Source organism: Oreochromis niloticus, linkage group LG1, assembly GCF_001858045.2.
Source record: "Oreochromis niloticus isolate F11D_XX linkage group LG1, O_niloticus_UMD_NMBU, whole genome shotgun sequence".
Classification (NCBI taxonomy): Eukaryota; Metazoa; Chordata; class Actinopteri; order Cichliformes; family Cichlidae; genus Oreochromis; species Oreochromis niloticus.
In genome coordinates, this window is record NC_031965.2 from 25467700 (window position 1) to 25483294 (window position 15595).

Genomic DNA, 15595 nt, shown 5'->3' on the forward strand with positions numbered 1-15595 from the left:
TATTACTTAAAGTGTCCCACTGAATCCTGATTGAGTGACAGAGGCTTTGAAGATAAAGCCCTTGAATGCAGGAGTTCAGCCATCAGCATACACCAGTTTTACTACAAGTTTAATCACTGTTGGTGGACGGTCTGCAGAAGATTCACTTCAATTTAGTTTTAAATCACAACAGGTAAAGATGCCGCAATATACCAACACAGAGATAAAATACATGCTTATCTCAAGAAAAAAATTAGGAATGTTGAGATCCATAAATTATTGTGCATAAGCCTAGAAGAATATCTCAAATGTGTTAGCATTAATGATACAAACTATTTTGTGTTTCTTACGGTTGGTAATTTGCTCTGAAAAACTGTCTTAATGTATTGCTTAATCATGCAGTAAAGAGTTATTATGTGAAAGAAAAAAAAAACCAAGAAGCAGCTTTTACTCTGTAAACAAACATTTATTCTTTACAACACAAGGCCAGTAATTTTTATCCTGTGCTTCCCAACACTGAATGAGCGGGTAACAAATGTTTTCATTGCTGGTGAGTAAATTTACTGTAAGTTAAATATCTGAACAATATGACAATGTCTTATGCAAGACAAAAAGTTATTCAGTTTGCTGTCATACTGTACAGAGAAATACATCAAATAATGACACTTAAGAAGCTCAGACCAGCATATTTGTTATTTCTGCTTAAGTGAATAGTGATTCCCTGACATTAACATGCAGACAGCGCCATCTGCTGGACAGTCTTACTCTTAATCAAATGATTAACCTGATAAAAGAGAATTGCAAATTACTAAAATGACAAAAAACAGCTAAAGATACATGTGATGAAAGAAAAACAAAGCAGCACACCATTAAGGCTGCAGTTTTCATGTTGAGGACGTAGGTATGATTATTGGACAAGCAGGGGGAAAGAAATATAGATTCTTCAATAATATTTGCCTGACAGGCAAAAAATGACAATGATATTCGTCTCTGCTTCTGGGAGAAAAGAGAAGATATTTGGGTTGTGTTATGGGAAATCCAATTTAGATATCTACAATTTGTGAAAAAGGAAGCATCTAATGTAGCTTTACTATTTTTTTTTCTTTTCTGAACTTTTTTTAAGTTCTGCAGGAGAGCGTGGCAGTAAAACTTTTAGAAATGCTGCCATGCAATACAACCCCTTTGAATATTAACTAAAAGGTTATTAAACAGACTTGGGCTTTATTATTTACATTACTCTTTTATGGGAAAAAGGTGATCTGCGCCTTCTCAGAGTTGCAGTGTCTTTTTAAGGATAACTAGTCTTTTATTCGTGTTTTCACAATATTTCCATTTATTTACGACCAGTGGTGACCAAAATGAATTGGCAAACAATTGAAGAACTCACTAATTTGGGCGACAGACTTTAAACAAATATGAGTTCGGTTCATTGAGGAGCTCTGCTGCAGACCAGCACCGCTCTTATGGCCTCCTGCAGTTTCTTTACCGACTCCATCACCAGTCGAAAACTTTCGTGGAAGTTGCCGTTACCTTCCCTCACCCAGGCTTCCTGGAGCTCACCGACCCATGTCAGGATCTCGTCCAGCTGTTTCTGCACCTCCCTCTGCTCCTCTAGCTCAGCTAGCAGGGCCTGTCTGGCACAAACCTCTGCTTCATAGGCTCTCTGTAGGTCCACCAGGGATGACTCCAGCTTCAGTACCTCCTGGACCATGCAAGATCACATTCAAAGCACAGGGAGAAACATCAGTTTTAATCCTGCTTTGGACAATAATGAATTCGATGTTAAATTAAGTTAGAACAGGTTTAATGCCATTAAAGAGTTGCTCATATTCTTGAAATTTCACAGATAATCATAACTCAGTGTCCACTTAGTAAACCTTCCTGATTTTCCTTCCTCTTCTTTTTTTCCACAAAAGTCTGGGTTTTAGTTTTACTGCAGTTAAGTTGATTTTTTAACACTTTGTTTGAGTGAACTATAACAGTTCTGCTGATTGATCCCCTAGAGTTGTTGCACCAGCTGTTCGACATAATGAACAACATATCGCACGCCCCTCACGACCCTGTAATCAAACGGCAGCAGTTTTTTCAGCAGGAGAATCCTTCCACTCTGTTGTATCAAAGACCAATACAGAAAATCTTCATATTTACTGGAATTAAGCACATACAGTTAGGTCCATAGGTTTTTGAACTACACACTTTTATAATTTTGCCCTTGTACATTTCCACTATCAAATGGAGAACTGCAAAACTGATAGGACAGAACTTCAGAGTTTCTTAATTCTTCAGTGTGCATGTTGCATGTAGCACCTTGGCCCTGGAGGGACGTTGTTTCGTACAAACTGTATATGGTTGAAGTGACAATAAAGCCAACTTGACTTGACAGTGGCCAGGTCAAGCACCTGATCTCAACCCAAGAGAGCATGCTTTTCAATTATTTAAATTATTGGGAATTTAAAGAGAATACGGCATTTAGAAGTTATGCTGTCAATTGCTGAAACCAACTACCCAGATTTTCTCCGATTTTAGCTATTGATTTTAGCTAGTGTTTGAAACCTGCTATATAAATAAACGTGCTATATAAACAAACATGCGTTGCCTAGGTCAACACCCAGATGTTTAACTTGAGGTTTTCCGACTTAAATAGAGATTAATGGAACGAAAATGTGCCAGGGTTAGGGTTTTAACATTATCTTAGACATACAAAGCCCTAAAAAATAATCAACTCCATTGGCCTCCCCACCCACCTGGATGTCTTGGGGGTTGTTTTTGTGCGACTGGTCCTCGGGTAGCAGGACGTTTGGCGGCACGGAGAAACAGTGGCTAACCAGCAGCCCATCCATCCGCTTCGAGAGCTGTTTGAACCGCTCTTCGAGGAACTGCTGCAGCTTTCGGCTGCACTCTCTAGCCCGGGACCGGAGCAGTTCCTCGGTCCCGTCCGGTTCCCCTTTACTCAACTGCCGCACGCAAACCTTCTCCACGACGGGCAAAATTTCGTACAAACAGTCCAGAAAAGCACTGTGGACCCGGATCATGCAGGTCTGCGGGGTAAAGCCGAAAAACTGCGTCTCATACAGTTTTAGCTGAGCCGGAGAGAGACTGTCCCCCTCTGAGACGCGCTCTCCGTGGATATCCATTGCCTCTGCTTCCCGGGTTTCCCGCGCCATGTTCAATCGCTAAGCGTCCTTCTTCTTCCTGGCCGTAGTTGAGATGTTTTTGGGCAGCAAATGCAGAAATGGATCATTACCGCCACCAACCGATAGAAGGTGTTAATGACAAATAGGAAATTCTAATGTTAATCTACTGGGCGTTTTTTATTTAAATTTCACACCTTTTTGGAAATACCAAATAAAATGCAAACACTTCACTCACAGCCAAAGTATATGTGTTTACTGTAGTATCAGTAAACGTAGGCATTAATCCCTCCTCATGCTAGCTGTGTGGAAAGAGTTTGGGTTGGGGAGGGGGGTATACATCTGCAGATTATGTTAAAATTGGTCCTTTCTAGAGCCTGTTGACAGTTTCATTTTTGTGTTGTTTTTTTATGTTTGTTTTTTTAATAATCTTAAAAAATCCCATATCACGTATAATGTCTAAATTAAATAATAAATAAAATAATTTCTTTTTAATTTTAATTTTAATTTTTGTTCTTATACCAGCTGGCTAATGTATCTTTTTCAAACTGATATGTAATTTGTTTCAACTTTAGTTTTAGTTAATAACTCCGCTTATTCAAACTTAATAAAAACAAACAAACAAACAAAACTTTAAAAGATTTTCTGTTTTGTTGATTAAAAAATGCGCATGACCAAAGCGTGTGACGTGGCTCTCTGACACGCCCACCTTGTTCGAGCGAAAGGGGCATGCGCACGCATTCACTTCCTTCGCGGCTCGTGCTTCTCTCTTCTCTGTGTGTGTTGATAGCGGCTTTTGCTTCCACACGTGCAATCATTCCTATGTGAATCTCTTTCTGTTTGGAGCCGCTTTTAAACTCTTCCTGCGCCGTTACAACAGGTAAATCAGCCGTCGGTGTTGGGCGTTTGATCTTCCCCGCAGCTGCGCAGCCGCTCGCGCGGGGGCAGAGGTTACCGCTGGAAGTTTAGCCGGGTTTAGCATGGTGGTATTAGCTAGCCGCTGCGCCTACTTTTTGTTGTGGTGTTGCTAACGTTAGCCAGCTAGCACCCACAGCTAATAGGGGCAGGGTAATGTAAAATGTAACGTGAACCTAAAAAGATGTGACGCTTCTTTCTCCTGTTGTCTTCCCTCCAGGTGTAAAGCCATAAAAACGGACCACCATGGGGGCATATCTGTCGCAGCCTAGCACCACCAAGACCTCTTCAGATGGCGGCAACAGCAACATGAGCTACGGTTTCTCTGCCATGCAGGGCTGGCGGGTCTCCATGGAGGTGAGGCGGAAAATGAATAAGCGCATCAGAGACAGTGGTGTCGGTGCTATGTTTGCCAAATGAAACGAAACGAAAACATTTTAATGAGTTATAAATGAGAAATGCAATACATTTCTGTTTTATATGTTTGTTTGCTTAAGCGGAGCTCAAAGCCTCTAAAATCAGTTGCTGAACATCAACTGCGGTGGTGGTGGAAATTCACAGCATTTAATGACGGTGGTGTTTAGAAAGTATCTTACTTGGTTCTCACTTCAGATCAGAAATGTAGACGGCATTCAGCTAATTTTATGACACCTTCTTAAAAAAAATCTGACAAAAAAGAAAATAATCAGTGGGGTTATTTAATTATTTTTTTCTTCAGGGACACCCTCACTGCTTTGTTTTCATTTTCAGCCATGTGACTTTTACTTACATCCACAGTAATCTAGCATTTCAGGGCCAGGAATTGGTGATCTAGTTTAGTTTTAAAACTTTTAGACTCTGTTTTAATCTAAATGGGAAAGGCACACATGTACACACTCACTTTCCTACTAGGTCATCCAAATTATGCTTATACAAATTTTAGCTCTACTCTCCACTTTGATTGCCCGAGAGTCCCATCTCTGCTTTTTGTGGATGATGTGGTTCTGTTGGCTTCATCATTTATTGAGTCTGAGGCCATGGTTTATAGGCAGAAATGGGTGGAGTGCCTACTCTGAGTCAGGGACGATTTGCTGCCCCAGGTGGAGGAGTTTAAGTATCTCAGGGTTTTGTTCACAAGTAAGGGGGCAGGGGACCAATCTGATCAACGAACAGATTGGGACTGGGGCTGCAGTGATCCATCGGCCATGTCGTAAAGAGAGACCTGAGTGTAAAAGTGAAACTGTTGATTTACTGTTTAATCTGTGTCCCCTCACGACCATTCCCTGGATAAGCAGAAGAAGATAGATTGATAGATATTATGTACCTTTTAATGATTTCATTCTAGTTGGGACTTCCTCTGGCACTGTTGCCATATTTGCTTTGCAAAAAATCTCAGTCCACTTACTTTACTTTCTGTAACCGTTCCACCCCATTATCAGCACATGCAAATAAATCTTTATTGCTTTATGGAATTTGCAGATGAAAATGCTTCCTGGACTGAGGGTGTTTTTATTTTAAGTGTTTTTTTGTTTTGTTTTGTTTTTTTTAAAGAAAAAATGAACTTTGTTGCTTAACAAATATAAAATGCATTGATTTCACCTAAATTTCATGTTCGCTGTGATTTTTATTTTTATCCCCATCTTTCTCTGTCACAGGATGCTCACAACAGTATCCCAGACTTCGATGAGGATACTGCCATGTTTGCCGTGTATGATGGACACGGAGGTAACACACTGATTTGAAATTTTTCTTTGTTGTTTGTTTGCACATCGGAGTACTATGTGCACACACTTCAATTCATTTATATTACTTATTTTCCCTTTTAGGTGAAGAGGTAGCGCTGTACTGTTCAAAGTACCTTCCTGACATCATCAAGGAGCAGAAAGCCTACAAAGATGGCAAACTTCAAAAGGTGAGATGTGTCAAGAAACTTTTATAGGACATAAATGTCTTAAATGAGTTTGATGTAAAGTCCCCATGACCACATGCTGCTTGGCTGTGGTATACTTAAAGCCATATTAGAAACAGTGTATTATGAGGGCATGGTTGCCTTTTCTCTGCTCTTACAGTATCAACATGTTTGCATGTTGTTTTCCAGGCACTGGAGGATGCCTTCTTGGCCATCGACGGCAGGATAACCACAGAGGAAGTCATCAAAGAGCTTGTCCAGATTGCTGGAAGGCCCACCGAGGAGCCACCAGCTGAAAAGGTGGCAGAGGAGGATGATTGTGAGTACACCACTCCTTGTGACATTTCATGTGATTCTAGTTTCAGTTAACACATAATAAAATGTCATCCTTGTTAAATGATAATGTAGAATTGGTAGTATATGATGTAAATTACAATATAATAAACCAGGAACAATGTTATTGTTATCATAGATAAAATTTGTCCGAGCCTGGAGTTAGCAGAAAAATTGACTCCAGTCCCAATGTCTACACTCACACTTCGAGGTGTGCTCCTGCTGAGTGTATAAGGGCTTACAGCTGTCCCACAGTCACAGTTTCATACTGTAATTTTTTATCTTTGACGTTTGTTTTGCGCTTCTCCCGTTCCCGATGAATTCCACTATCACTCACCTCTCTATTCCGGCCCACTTGTCCAATCAATATTCAGCAATCACATACGTCATGGGCTTCCAGCACAGTCGGGGTTTTCGAGTACTGCACAGGAGTGCATCTTGAGTGGGTGAAAACCCACCCACTCCTGATAGCTAGTTACACTTTAGACTTTGTTTATAATCACACTGAGCAAAAATGTTACATTTGATGTGAACGCATCATAACATATTTATCACATCTTTATAAGTCACATGTTGCTTGCTTCAAGTGCTCAATTGAAAGTTGAGACTTGTGTGTTTTGTGTCATCAGCGGTTACTTTCCCCGTCAATGCCTTAAATTGCTGTATGTCATTATCTCTGGTCACTGCTGTTTACATCCTGTATGGATCCCTCTTTAGACAAAAGCACTTGAAAAAGGAGAAGCAGCAATCTGGAAATTTAGGGAAACAAAGGTTAAATGAAATCAAAGGAATACAACATTTGGTTTCCTGCAAACCAAGATTATTCTGTGATTAAAAATAGGTTCATTATTTTTTGGACAGTGATTTATGGTCCCCTCTAAAAAGCACGAGTTTGGTTTTTTTGGGGGTTTTTTTTCTAATGATTCATAATAGTGGTGCAACGGATCAAAAATCTCACGGTTCGGATCGGATCACGGTTTTAAGTCACAGATCGGATCAATTTTCAGATGAGCGAAAAAAGAAAAAAAATTTAACATTTACTTATTGAAGTATTTTTTGCCTGTTAAAAACATTCAACTCAAGACTCATTCCACGTAATTATATAAAAACAAATTATGGTACAATATAGGGCTTTGTATCTACCACTCAGTTCAATTCAATTTTATTTATAAAATGTCAAATCACAACAACAGTCGCCTCAAGGCGCTTTATATTGTAAGGTAGACCCTACAATAATACATAGTGCTCATTGTATCGCACTCCGCTGTGATATAATGAGCTGTCACGGTCACGTAGCTTTCCGTGTCCTTGGAGGTCTACCCATTTGTAGTTAGGGCAACAGAAGATGCCTGGGACAGTTCAGCCATAACTTTAAACTTTTCCTGCTCATACATGCTTGGAACGATCTTGCCACTAAAGTGGACGCGCAACGGGATATCATAGCGGGGCTCAAGCACGTTCATCATAGTTTAAACCCCTTGTTTTGCACAACGGAATATGGCCTCCCGTCTGCAGCTAAACACCCCAATAGCTTTTGTAATAGCTTTAGCCCGATCGGATTCGGCAGCAAAGGGCTGCTTAAATACCGCAAACTCCTCTGCTCCTCCATTTGGACCGCTGACCAGAACTATCGCTTGACAGACTGACCACACGCACCATAGACATACTTTTTTTTTTCTTCTTTTTCGAATCTTCGGATCACGTGCATGCCGAACTGTGGAGTGGGATCGGTTCGGATTACGGCTCAACCGTGATCTGTTGCACCACTAATTCATAATGACATGAAGCTTATTTTGGCATTTGTCACAAAATGCTCTCCTGTTCCTGCCATTTTGTGCTTTTTTTTTTTTTAAATTTTCACTCATGCCTACAGCTGTGCATACAAATGACATCATTTAAGTCTTTGAGGGTTTAGTGTTTATAGACCTTGAGGTGGTCATTATGATTGGGCCCATGTGAAAGATGAAGGTCATGTGCAAGTGTACTTGTACCTGGGTTTGCGTTTATGCGATTTTAATTTTATTGTCACTTCAACAACTTAATGTTTTAACCATAAACTTTTGACACAACAGCATTCATCTTGTTTTGTTTGGCCTTCTGTATTTATTCAAAGTGCGTTGACTGTAACTACAGAAACGATCACCAGCAATAAAAATCAAACCAAATTTGTGGGAATACAGCAAATAAATTACATGCTTGGAGTGTGTGCACTATTTGTAGATTGAACCTCTGACGTCAAATGATAATACAAGTAATTCTGTGTTTTCTTTTCCTCCTTTCAGTGGACACAGAGGAGGCAGCTTTGCTCCACGAGGAGGCCACGATGACTATAGAGGAGCTGCTGGTACGATACGGCCAGAACCGCAATGCTATCAAACATGCGGCCGCCATGAGGTACAGCGTTAAAGTTTTTATGATTTATGTGTGAAATTTTCACCTGAAGAAAGTAGAAATAAAATAGAAATTAAAAAAATAATTTTACTGTAAAAGGTCATGTCATGCAAGTTAATCGATACGGGTGTCAGAAATCTCACAGTCGTCCTCCTCTGCCACCTTTTCAGCGGGTCAGAAATTCATGATATCAAACAGTCTGGATGGTTCAGCTACTTGATTCATGTTGGTGGGCACAGTTAGAAGCTGCAAGAATGAATTTTGTTTTGCTTTAAATCTTAGTGCTTCAGCTAAGAAGGGCTCCGGTTCGCAGCCTGAATCCTCAGGAGATAAGGGGGAAGGTTCGGAGGAGCAGAAGAAAGAGGAGCTAAATGGAGAAGTGGAGGTGGAGGAAAGCAATGAGAAAACAAAGGAAGGCGAAGGAGCAGCGTGCGGGTCTAAGCTACGAGCCTGTCGGCGAAGAGGAGGTGCCGAAGGCAGTGGCTCAGGTACAGAGATGATCAGTCGGTCTATTGCAGAAATTCTAGAACTGCAAATCCAATTTTAATATGTTAATTACAGATGAGTGTGTCTGTGGGGGGTTTGGGGTTTTTTTTTTTTTTCTTTTCTTTTTTGTTAGCCCTTCCAGCCTTATGACTATTGAGCTTATGTCATAGCAACATGTCCATCCTTTCATCTGCAAATCACAAATACACAAATATTGCTAATTTGAGCAACTTTTTCAGAGTGTTTCTTCTTGCTGCTTTTAGCCTTTTCTGATCTCTTTCACACCTTGAGTGTGACACAGAGCCACATACTGAGTAGCAGGTGTACCATCACCTCAGTATCCTCCATTTTTGTTTGTGTTGCATACAAATTACATCACGGGACTTTCGGGCCACCTTGCTGTAACCATCCCACACACATTTAGGTGATACTCATTGTAATCCAAAATGACGGAAACAGAGTAAAGTAGAATATCAAGCTGAGTAGATGCTGTTGGAAAACAGGCATTGGACTGTAGCTGGCGGTGGTCCTCCTTCACCAGAAATCTGCTGAGGTCATTGTAATCAGAACGTGCCGCAGACAGAGAACAGGTTCATGTGCTGCTATCCCGAGCTCACCAAAGCTGGAGAGCGAACAAAGATGTCGATTCCCAGCTGCAGTCTAGTCTGTTCAATAGTAGATGTATCAGTCAGCGCTCTCTAACGGTTGTGTATTTATTTTCACTCTCTTATCCACTTGTGTCTGTTCTCGTTCCTACAGCTGACAGTGGAGCTGATTCAGGAAGCTCCAATGGTGAGGAAAAGGCCGGTAAAGCAGAAGGAGATGCAGGCCCTTCCTGCTCCTCTTCATCCTCAAAGGCTTCAGGAGATTCGAAGTCCAGGTTTTTTGATGATAGCGAGTCTGAAGGAGAGGAGGAGGAGGCTAGTGAAGAAGAGGTGAGACTAAGGGAGTAGAATATTGGATTATGTTGGGCTGTGAAACTTTACTCTGAAACGCCAGTGTAATCACTGTTTTAACTTAGGATGTCAGTGAAGATGAAGATGGTGACAGCAGTGAGCTGGAAGAAGAGGAGGATACAGAAGAGGGAGAAGAAGACTCTGAGGATGAAGAGGAGGAGGAAATGTGTCTACCTGGAATGGATGGCAAAGAAGAGGTGTGTTGTAAAGACTTTTAAGTTTTATTTTTGCTGTTTGATTTCTTTTTTTTATTGGTTTTATTAAACCAAAAATGATGTTTGTTTTCAAGAAATGGCCAAATCGGCATTACTTTTTTCTTTTTGTTTTGTTTTGTGTTGTTTTTTTGTTTTTTTTAACACAGCAGTAAATGAAAACTCTGAATCAGAACCTCATCAGCAAATATAATTTACAGCAAGCTGTAAGTTGAATGCAAGAGCCTAGAGAGTTATTTGTACATCTTGTTAAGTCGAAGAGATTTTGATGACTGCCTCAAGCCTTCATTATACTCTGTTGCAGACACAGCTAGAGACCCGGCAGCTTATCAGTCATTCTTGTTATACTTGTTTGAAGTCTGCCGTCTGGGGCACATGGATAGTTGGTGCATTGTAATGTTAATTCTCCGCGGATGACTTCGGATGGTCACAGAAAGCTGGACTTCCATGTCTGATGGCAAACATTTACGTATCACATACTTGAGTGGACGTGACACAGACCATTTGATTTGAATCAAATCACATAGTCTCATTCATATGAAAGATGGTGGTTTGGTTACATCGTTATAAGCCCTCGTAGTTTTGGCAGCGTGTCACAGCTCACGTGTTTGTGTGTTTACAGCCCGGCTCAGACAGCGGAACCACGGCCGTCGTGGCTCTGATCCGAGGGAAGCAGCTGATAGTGGCCAATGCTGGAGACTCTCGCTGCGTGGTGTCGGAACGCGGTAGGTCCAAACTATCTGATTCAAGCACTGAGTTATAAAACAGTTGTCAAAGCTGAGGTTTTCTGGCATGGTATTGACTCTCCCCACTGCTAATGTGCAGCATACAGTATGTTTATATTGTGTGTTACGTAAGAAATAGGACCCAGGATTTCTCCAGTGCCATGATAAAGATTGAAAACCTCTTAGCTGAATCTGTTGTTGTGGTACCTCCTCTAGCAGCAGGAACTTTGACCTTGCTTCTCTTATTTATTCTCTGATGTTTTACTGAACAGTTTGTTGAAGGATCAGACCCGTGTAGTAAATGTGGATTTCTGCACTGTCCTCATCTAATTTGTGAGCACTCTGTTTCTGTGTGACTGCAGGTAAAGCTGTTGACATGTCCTACGACCACAAGCCAGAGGACGAGGTGGAGCTAGCTCGCATCAAAAACGCTGGAGGGAAGGTGACGATGGATGGGCGTGTCAACGGTGGACTGAACCTTTCCAGAGCCATTGGTAGGTGACTGTGAAACCTTCAGATTATTACTATTCGGGTTCTTGGAATCACTCATATTCACTTTCTTTTAAATACTGTAGCAGTTCTTCATTGATGTACGGTGTTTGCATGTTCTCAACTGCAGTGACCAAACTTAGTCTGATCTCTGACTCTCAGGTGACCACTTCTATAAGAGGAACAAGTCTCTGCCACCAGAGGAGCAGATGATTTCTGCAATGCCCGATGTTAAAGTTCTGACACTTAACGAGGACCACGACTTTATGGTTATTGCCTGCGACGGCATCTGGTGAGTGTAAATGGTTATTTGTCCCATTAAGTAATTTCAGGGGTGCAAGTAAAATTAAGTCAAAAACTGGAGCAAATCAATTAATTTTGTAACTTCAGACAAACAATCACACACCCCAAAGTTAACATGTTTTGATTCAGCTGTTAAATCCCGTTTGTGCTTCTGTGTGTTTGCAGGAATGTGTTGAGCAGTCAGGAGGTGGTGGACTTCATTAGTGAGAGGATCAAACCAGACCAGAATGGCAAAACCAGAGCACTTTCCTTGATTGTGGAAGAGGTGAGCATGGAGGAAAAACTCAGATTTTATATTGAAGTACAGTGTAGTCATCAGGGATTAAACAATGCTCTACTCGGCAGCAGCGCAAAAATACTAGCTGGTTAAACTAAATGGATAAACAATAAATATACATTTTTGGAAAGCTATTAGTTCTAATGCTATGCTCTTAGAACTTACAGAGCATAGCATTAGAACTAGTCACATGGCATAGCATTTGCTCTTAGAACTATTAGTTCTTCTGCCACACAGAGATAAGATTGTGGAAATTTAATCCATGCAGTAGCTTAAAACACACTTGTCTGCAGTTCTCAGAAGCCAACAGTGTGTACAGTCATGTGAAACAGTTTTCACGGGACTCGGTTCTTCACAGTTCCACAAAGTACATCCCGTGATTCAGGAACTGGTACAAACACCTTCAGCAGCAGTAACTTGGAAGTAATCATATTCTGAATGATTTCATCAGTCTCTCACATCATTGTAGAGCAATTTGGGCTCACTCCTCTTCAAAATGCTGCTTCAGTTCATAGAGGTTTGTTCGTGCACAGCTCTTTTAAGGTCCTGCCACAACATTTTAATCAGATTGGGGCCCCTTCTTTTTTCAGCCATTTTGTTGGAGATTTGCTGCTGTGCTTGGGTTCATTGTCCTGTTCCCTGATATAATATTGGCGAAGCTTTAGCTGTCGGACAGGTGGCCTCACATCTGGCTCTAGAATACTTTGGTATAGAGTGAAGTTCATGGTTGTCTGACTACAAGGTGTTCGGGTCCCGTGGCTCCAAAATAACCCCAAATCATCACCCCTCCACCACCGTGCTTAATAGCTAGTATGAGATGTTTGTGCTGATATGGTGTGTTTGATTTTTACCGAATGTGGTGCTGTGCATCCTCTCCAAACATCTCCACTTGTCTTGTCTGTCCAAAGGACATTGTTCCAGAAATCTTGAGGTTTTTGGAGAGAAGACGCTTTGTCCTGGCAGCCCAATCAAACCTGTTCCATTTCTAATTGTGCCGTCATGAATTTTAATATTTAACATGCTAACTGAGGCCTGTGGCGTCTGAGGTGTAGCTATTGGGGTTTTTATCCCTCAGCTGTAAAAGGCTGATGGGGTATTGCTGTCACCCCAGTTTGTGAATGAGTTTGAATCTCAGTGATCTTGACCTCAAGGTTAGAGGTCAGAGGTCAAGTTTTCTGAAAATCTTGTGAATGCAATAACTTCAGAACAAGGTTATGTAGTTTCATATCCATACCAAAGATGTGTCTACTAGGAGGCTGAGGGGTAGCATTGGCCATCGCCACTATTTGAGACTCCATCGTCATGTGACGACCTTAATACTTTTTTTCACACCCATCCACGTCGGGTCAGGGGGCTGTCTTGTCAGTGACAGGGAGTTGAAAATAAGTATGGCCCACATTATTCCCTGTAAAAGAGCGTGGCTTTCAGGAACAAAACTATAACCACTCCATCTGTGACATCATCCTAATGCATGCAGGGGTAACCTGATCTGTAATGTCTCTTCCTTTTAGTTGATATTTTATTCTTAAACTAGTCTGTTTCTTCACATTTAAGTGACAAGTAAATTAGTTACCAGGAAAATCACAAGTAATTGCTATTGTCTGTCTTATCGCCTTAATTGCCTCAAAAACATTGTCCAAGGTCTCAGTCTTTAATTTAAAATTTCACATGTCCTCCTGACAGCTGTTGGACCACTGTTTGGCCCCTGACACATCTGGAGATGGGACAGGATGTGATAACATGACTTGTGTCATAGTCACCTTCCGGCCACACCCATCTTCCACAGATTCGGACGACACAAAGAAGAGGAAGCACGCGGAGGGAGAAGGGACTGAGCAGGAGGAGAATGGAAATGACAGCAAAAAGGCAAAAAGTGACTAAAGAGGAGACGAGAGAAACTGTCCCAGACGGAGCAGCTGGTCCCACGCTACCCCAGACACAACACAGAGACACATTCTGTTCAAAATTAAATCCTTACCTCACAAACGTCATTTCACCCCAAAGCAGACATTAGAAAAGCTCTGCCGAACTGAGACCATGAGAAGTTCTTTTGTTTTTTTCTGTGCTCTGTTCTTGGTCGATTTTCAATTAAGACACACCCTGCAGTAGTTTCTTTTGATTGATTCAGCTGGAAAGAGGTTCTTAAGTTCTTAAATTCAGAAAAGGCACACACTAAATACCACATCATTTTCCAACCAGTAGGAGGCTGCAGGGAGAACCAGTCTAAAGAGTCAGATGTGTAGATCCCTGCAGACAAATACGACACTGTTCTGTTTTTGTTTTGTTTGTTTTTTTATCACTTTTCACATAACGGTTTGTTTTGGTAAAATTTTGATCAGTTTGTGAAGTTATGAGTCTAATTCATGTTCACATATGTGTGACACATGCAGTTCCATTGTGGCTTAGCAGTGTAAAACATTTGTGGCCGTTTTAGACTCGGCTGTTGCCAACCATGAATTCTTGTTTCACATCCTCTTCAGACTAACTGAACCCAGAGTGCGGGGAATGGATGCTGGTTGCTACACGGTAACTGTATAAGAATGAATTGAATGAGAGGACTCCCAAACTGAAGCTTCAGTGAGAACGGATGTGCTGGTTTAGCTCTGTCAGTTTGTGTAGCTCTGCCCATCAGGATGAGAGGACCACACAGATTCTTCTCCAGTTGCTCTAATTTGCCATTTATATTTTTCTCCCTTTAAGTAAGGATAAAGATATATATATTTTTTAATTTCAGTCTTGCTGCTGATGCAACAGCCCAACACCTCACCTTGTCCTGCCTTTCTTCATTCCTGGTTTGTGTTTTGGTTCATTTAAATTCTCCAGCCAGGGGTTTTTGAGCTAGTCTGCTTTCCATCAGTAAGATTTGATAGCAGGGGAACCGAGGCCTTTAATGTCCATCCAGAGAGAAGTGGCGATTAGAGCCCGGGACCTATCTTCACCTCAGCTACTCGCACGCCGCCTGTCTCATTTCCACTATAACTAATTTTTAAGGATATCTTTAGGATGTGTTTTAAGTAAAAAGTATTTCCACTCAGCTGTTTGTTTTTCATTTATGATAATCAGTCCTCTGGCAGTTTTTCTAACAATTTAAAAAAAAAAAAAAGTCCTTTTGTGAGCACACTCTGAAAACTCCTTGACGCTGGACTGGGGGCAGGATGCATAAGGTTTTTTTCCTGAGTGGAAATACAAATTGAGGTTAAGAAAACGGCGTAGACTTTTTTTTTTCCAGTCTCATTTAAGACATTGTGTGACTGTAAAGTTGTTTCCAGTGTCCTATCTCGTCACCATGCCCTTTTTTCTGTACATAGTTTTTTCAATACTTGTAATTGAAGAAAAGGAAAATGCTTTTTCTTTGTAATTGTGAGTCAGTGTGACATTTTGGTGCATACTCTTTTGACACCAGTATGTAAGTACATACAAATACATTTTTTTAAATAATCAACCGTATTTGTGTGTGTGCGCCTGTTATTTATTGTTAAAACCAGATGCATGTTTGTTTTTGTTTATTCA

General features: G+C 41.0%; 2 protein-coding genes across 2 annotated transcripts; one reads left to right on the forward strand and one right to left on the reverse strand.

Annotated features, from left to right (window-relative positions):
* Positions 1–424: 424 nt before the first annotated feature.
* On the reverse strand, positions 425–3200 carry mis12 (MIS12 kinetochore complex component). The gene is made up of 2 exons (XM_003454477.5): positions 2724–3200; positions 425–1681 (listed from the first exon to the last, which is right to left on the reverse strand). Exons 1-2 carry the CDS (start codon positions 3141–3143, stop codon positions 1406–1408), a joined length of 696 nt encoding a protein of 231 aa, XP_003454525.2. The 5' UTR covers positions 3144–3200; the 3' UTR covers positions 425–1405.
* Positions 3201–3810: 610 nt separating this feature from the next.
* Positions 3811–15532, forward strand: ppm1g (protein phosphatase, Mg2+/Mn2+ dependent, 1G). The gene is made up of 14 exons (XM_003454478.5): positions 3811–3990; positions 4246–4382; positions 5660–5729; positions 5831–5916; positions 6103–6232; positions 8529–8640; positions 8920–9125; positions 9883–10058; positions 10145–10276; positions 10914–11016; positions 11379–11510; positions 11668–11797; positions 11974–12073; positions 13769–15532. The coding sequence occupies exons 2-14, from the start codon at positions 4272–4274 to the stop codon at positions 13964–13966; spliced, it is 1686 nt and encodes a 561-aa protein (XP_003454526.1). The 5' UTR covers positions 3811–3990; positions 4246–4271; the 3' UTR covers positions 13967–15532.
* The last annotated feature ends 63 nt before the right edge of the window (positions 15533–15595 follow it).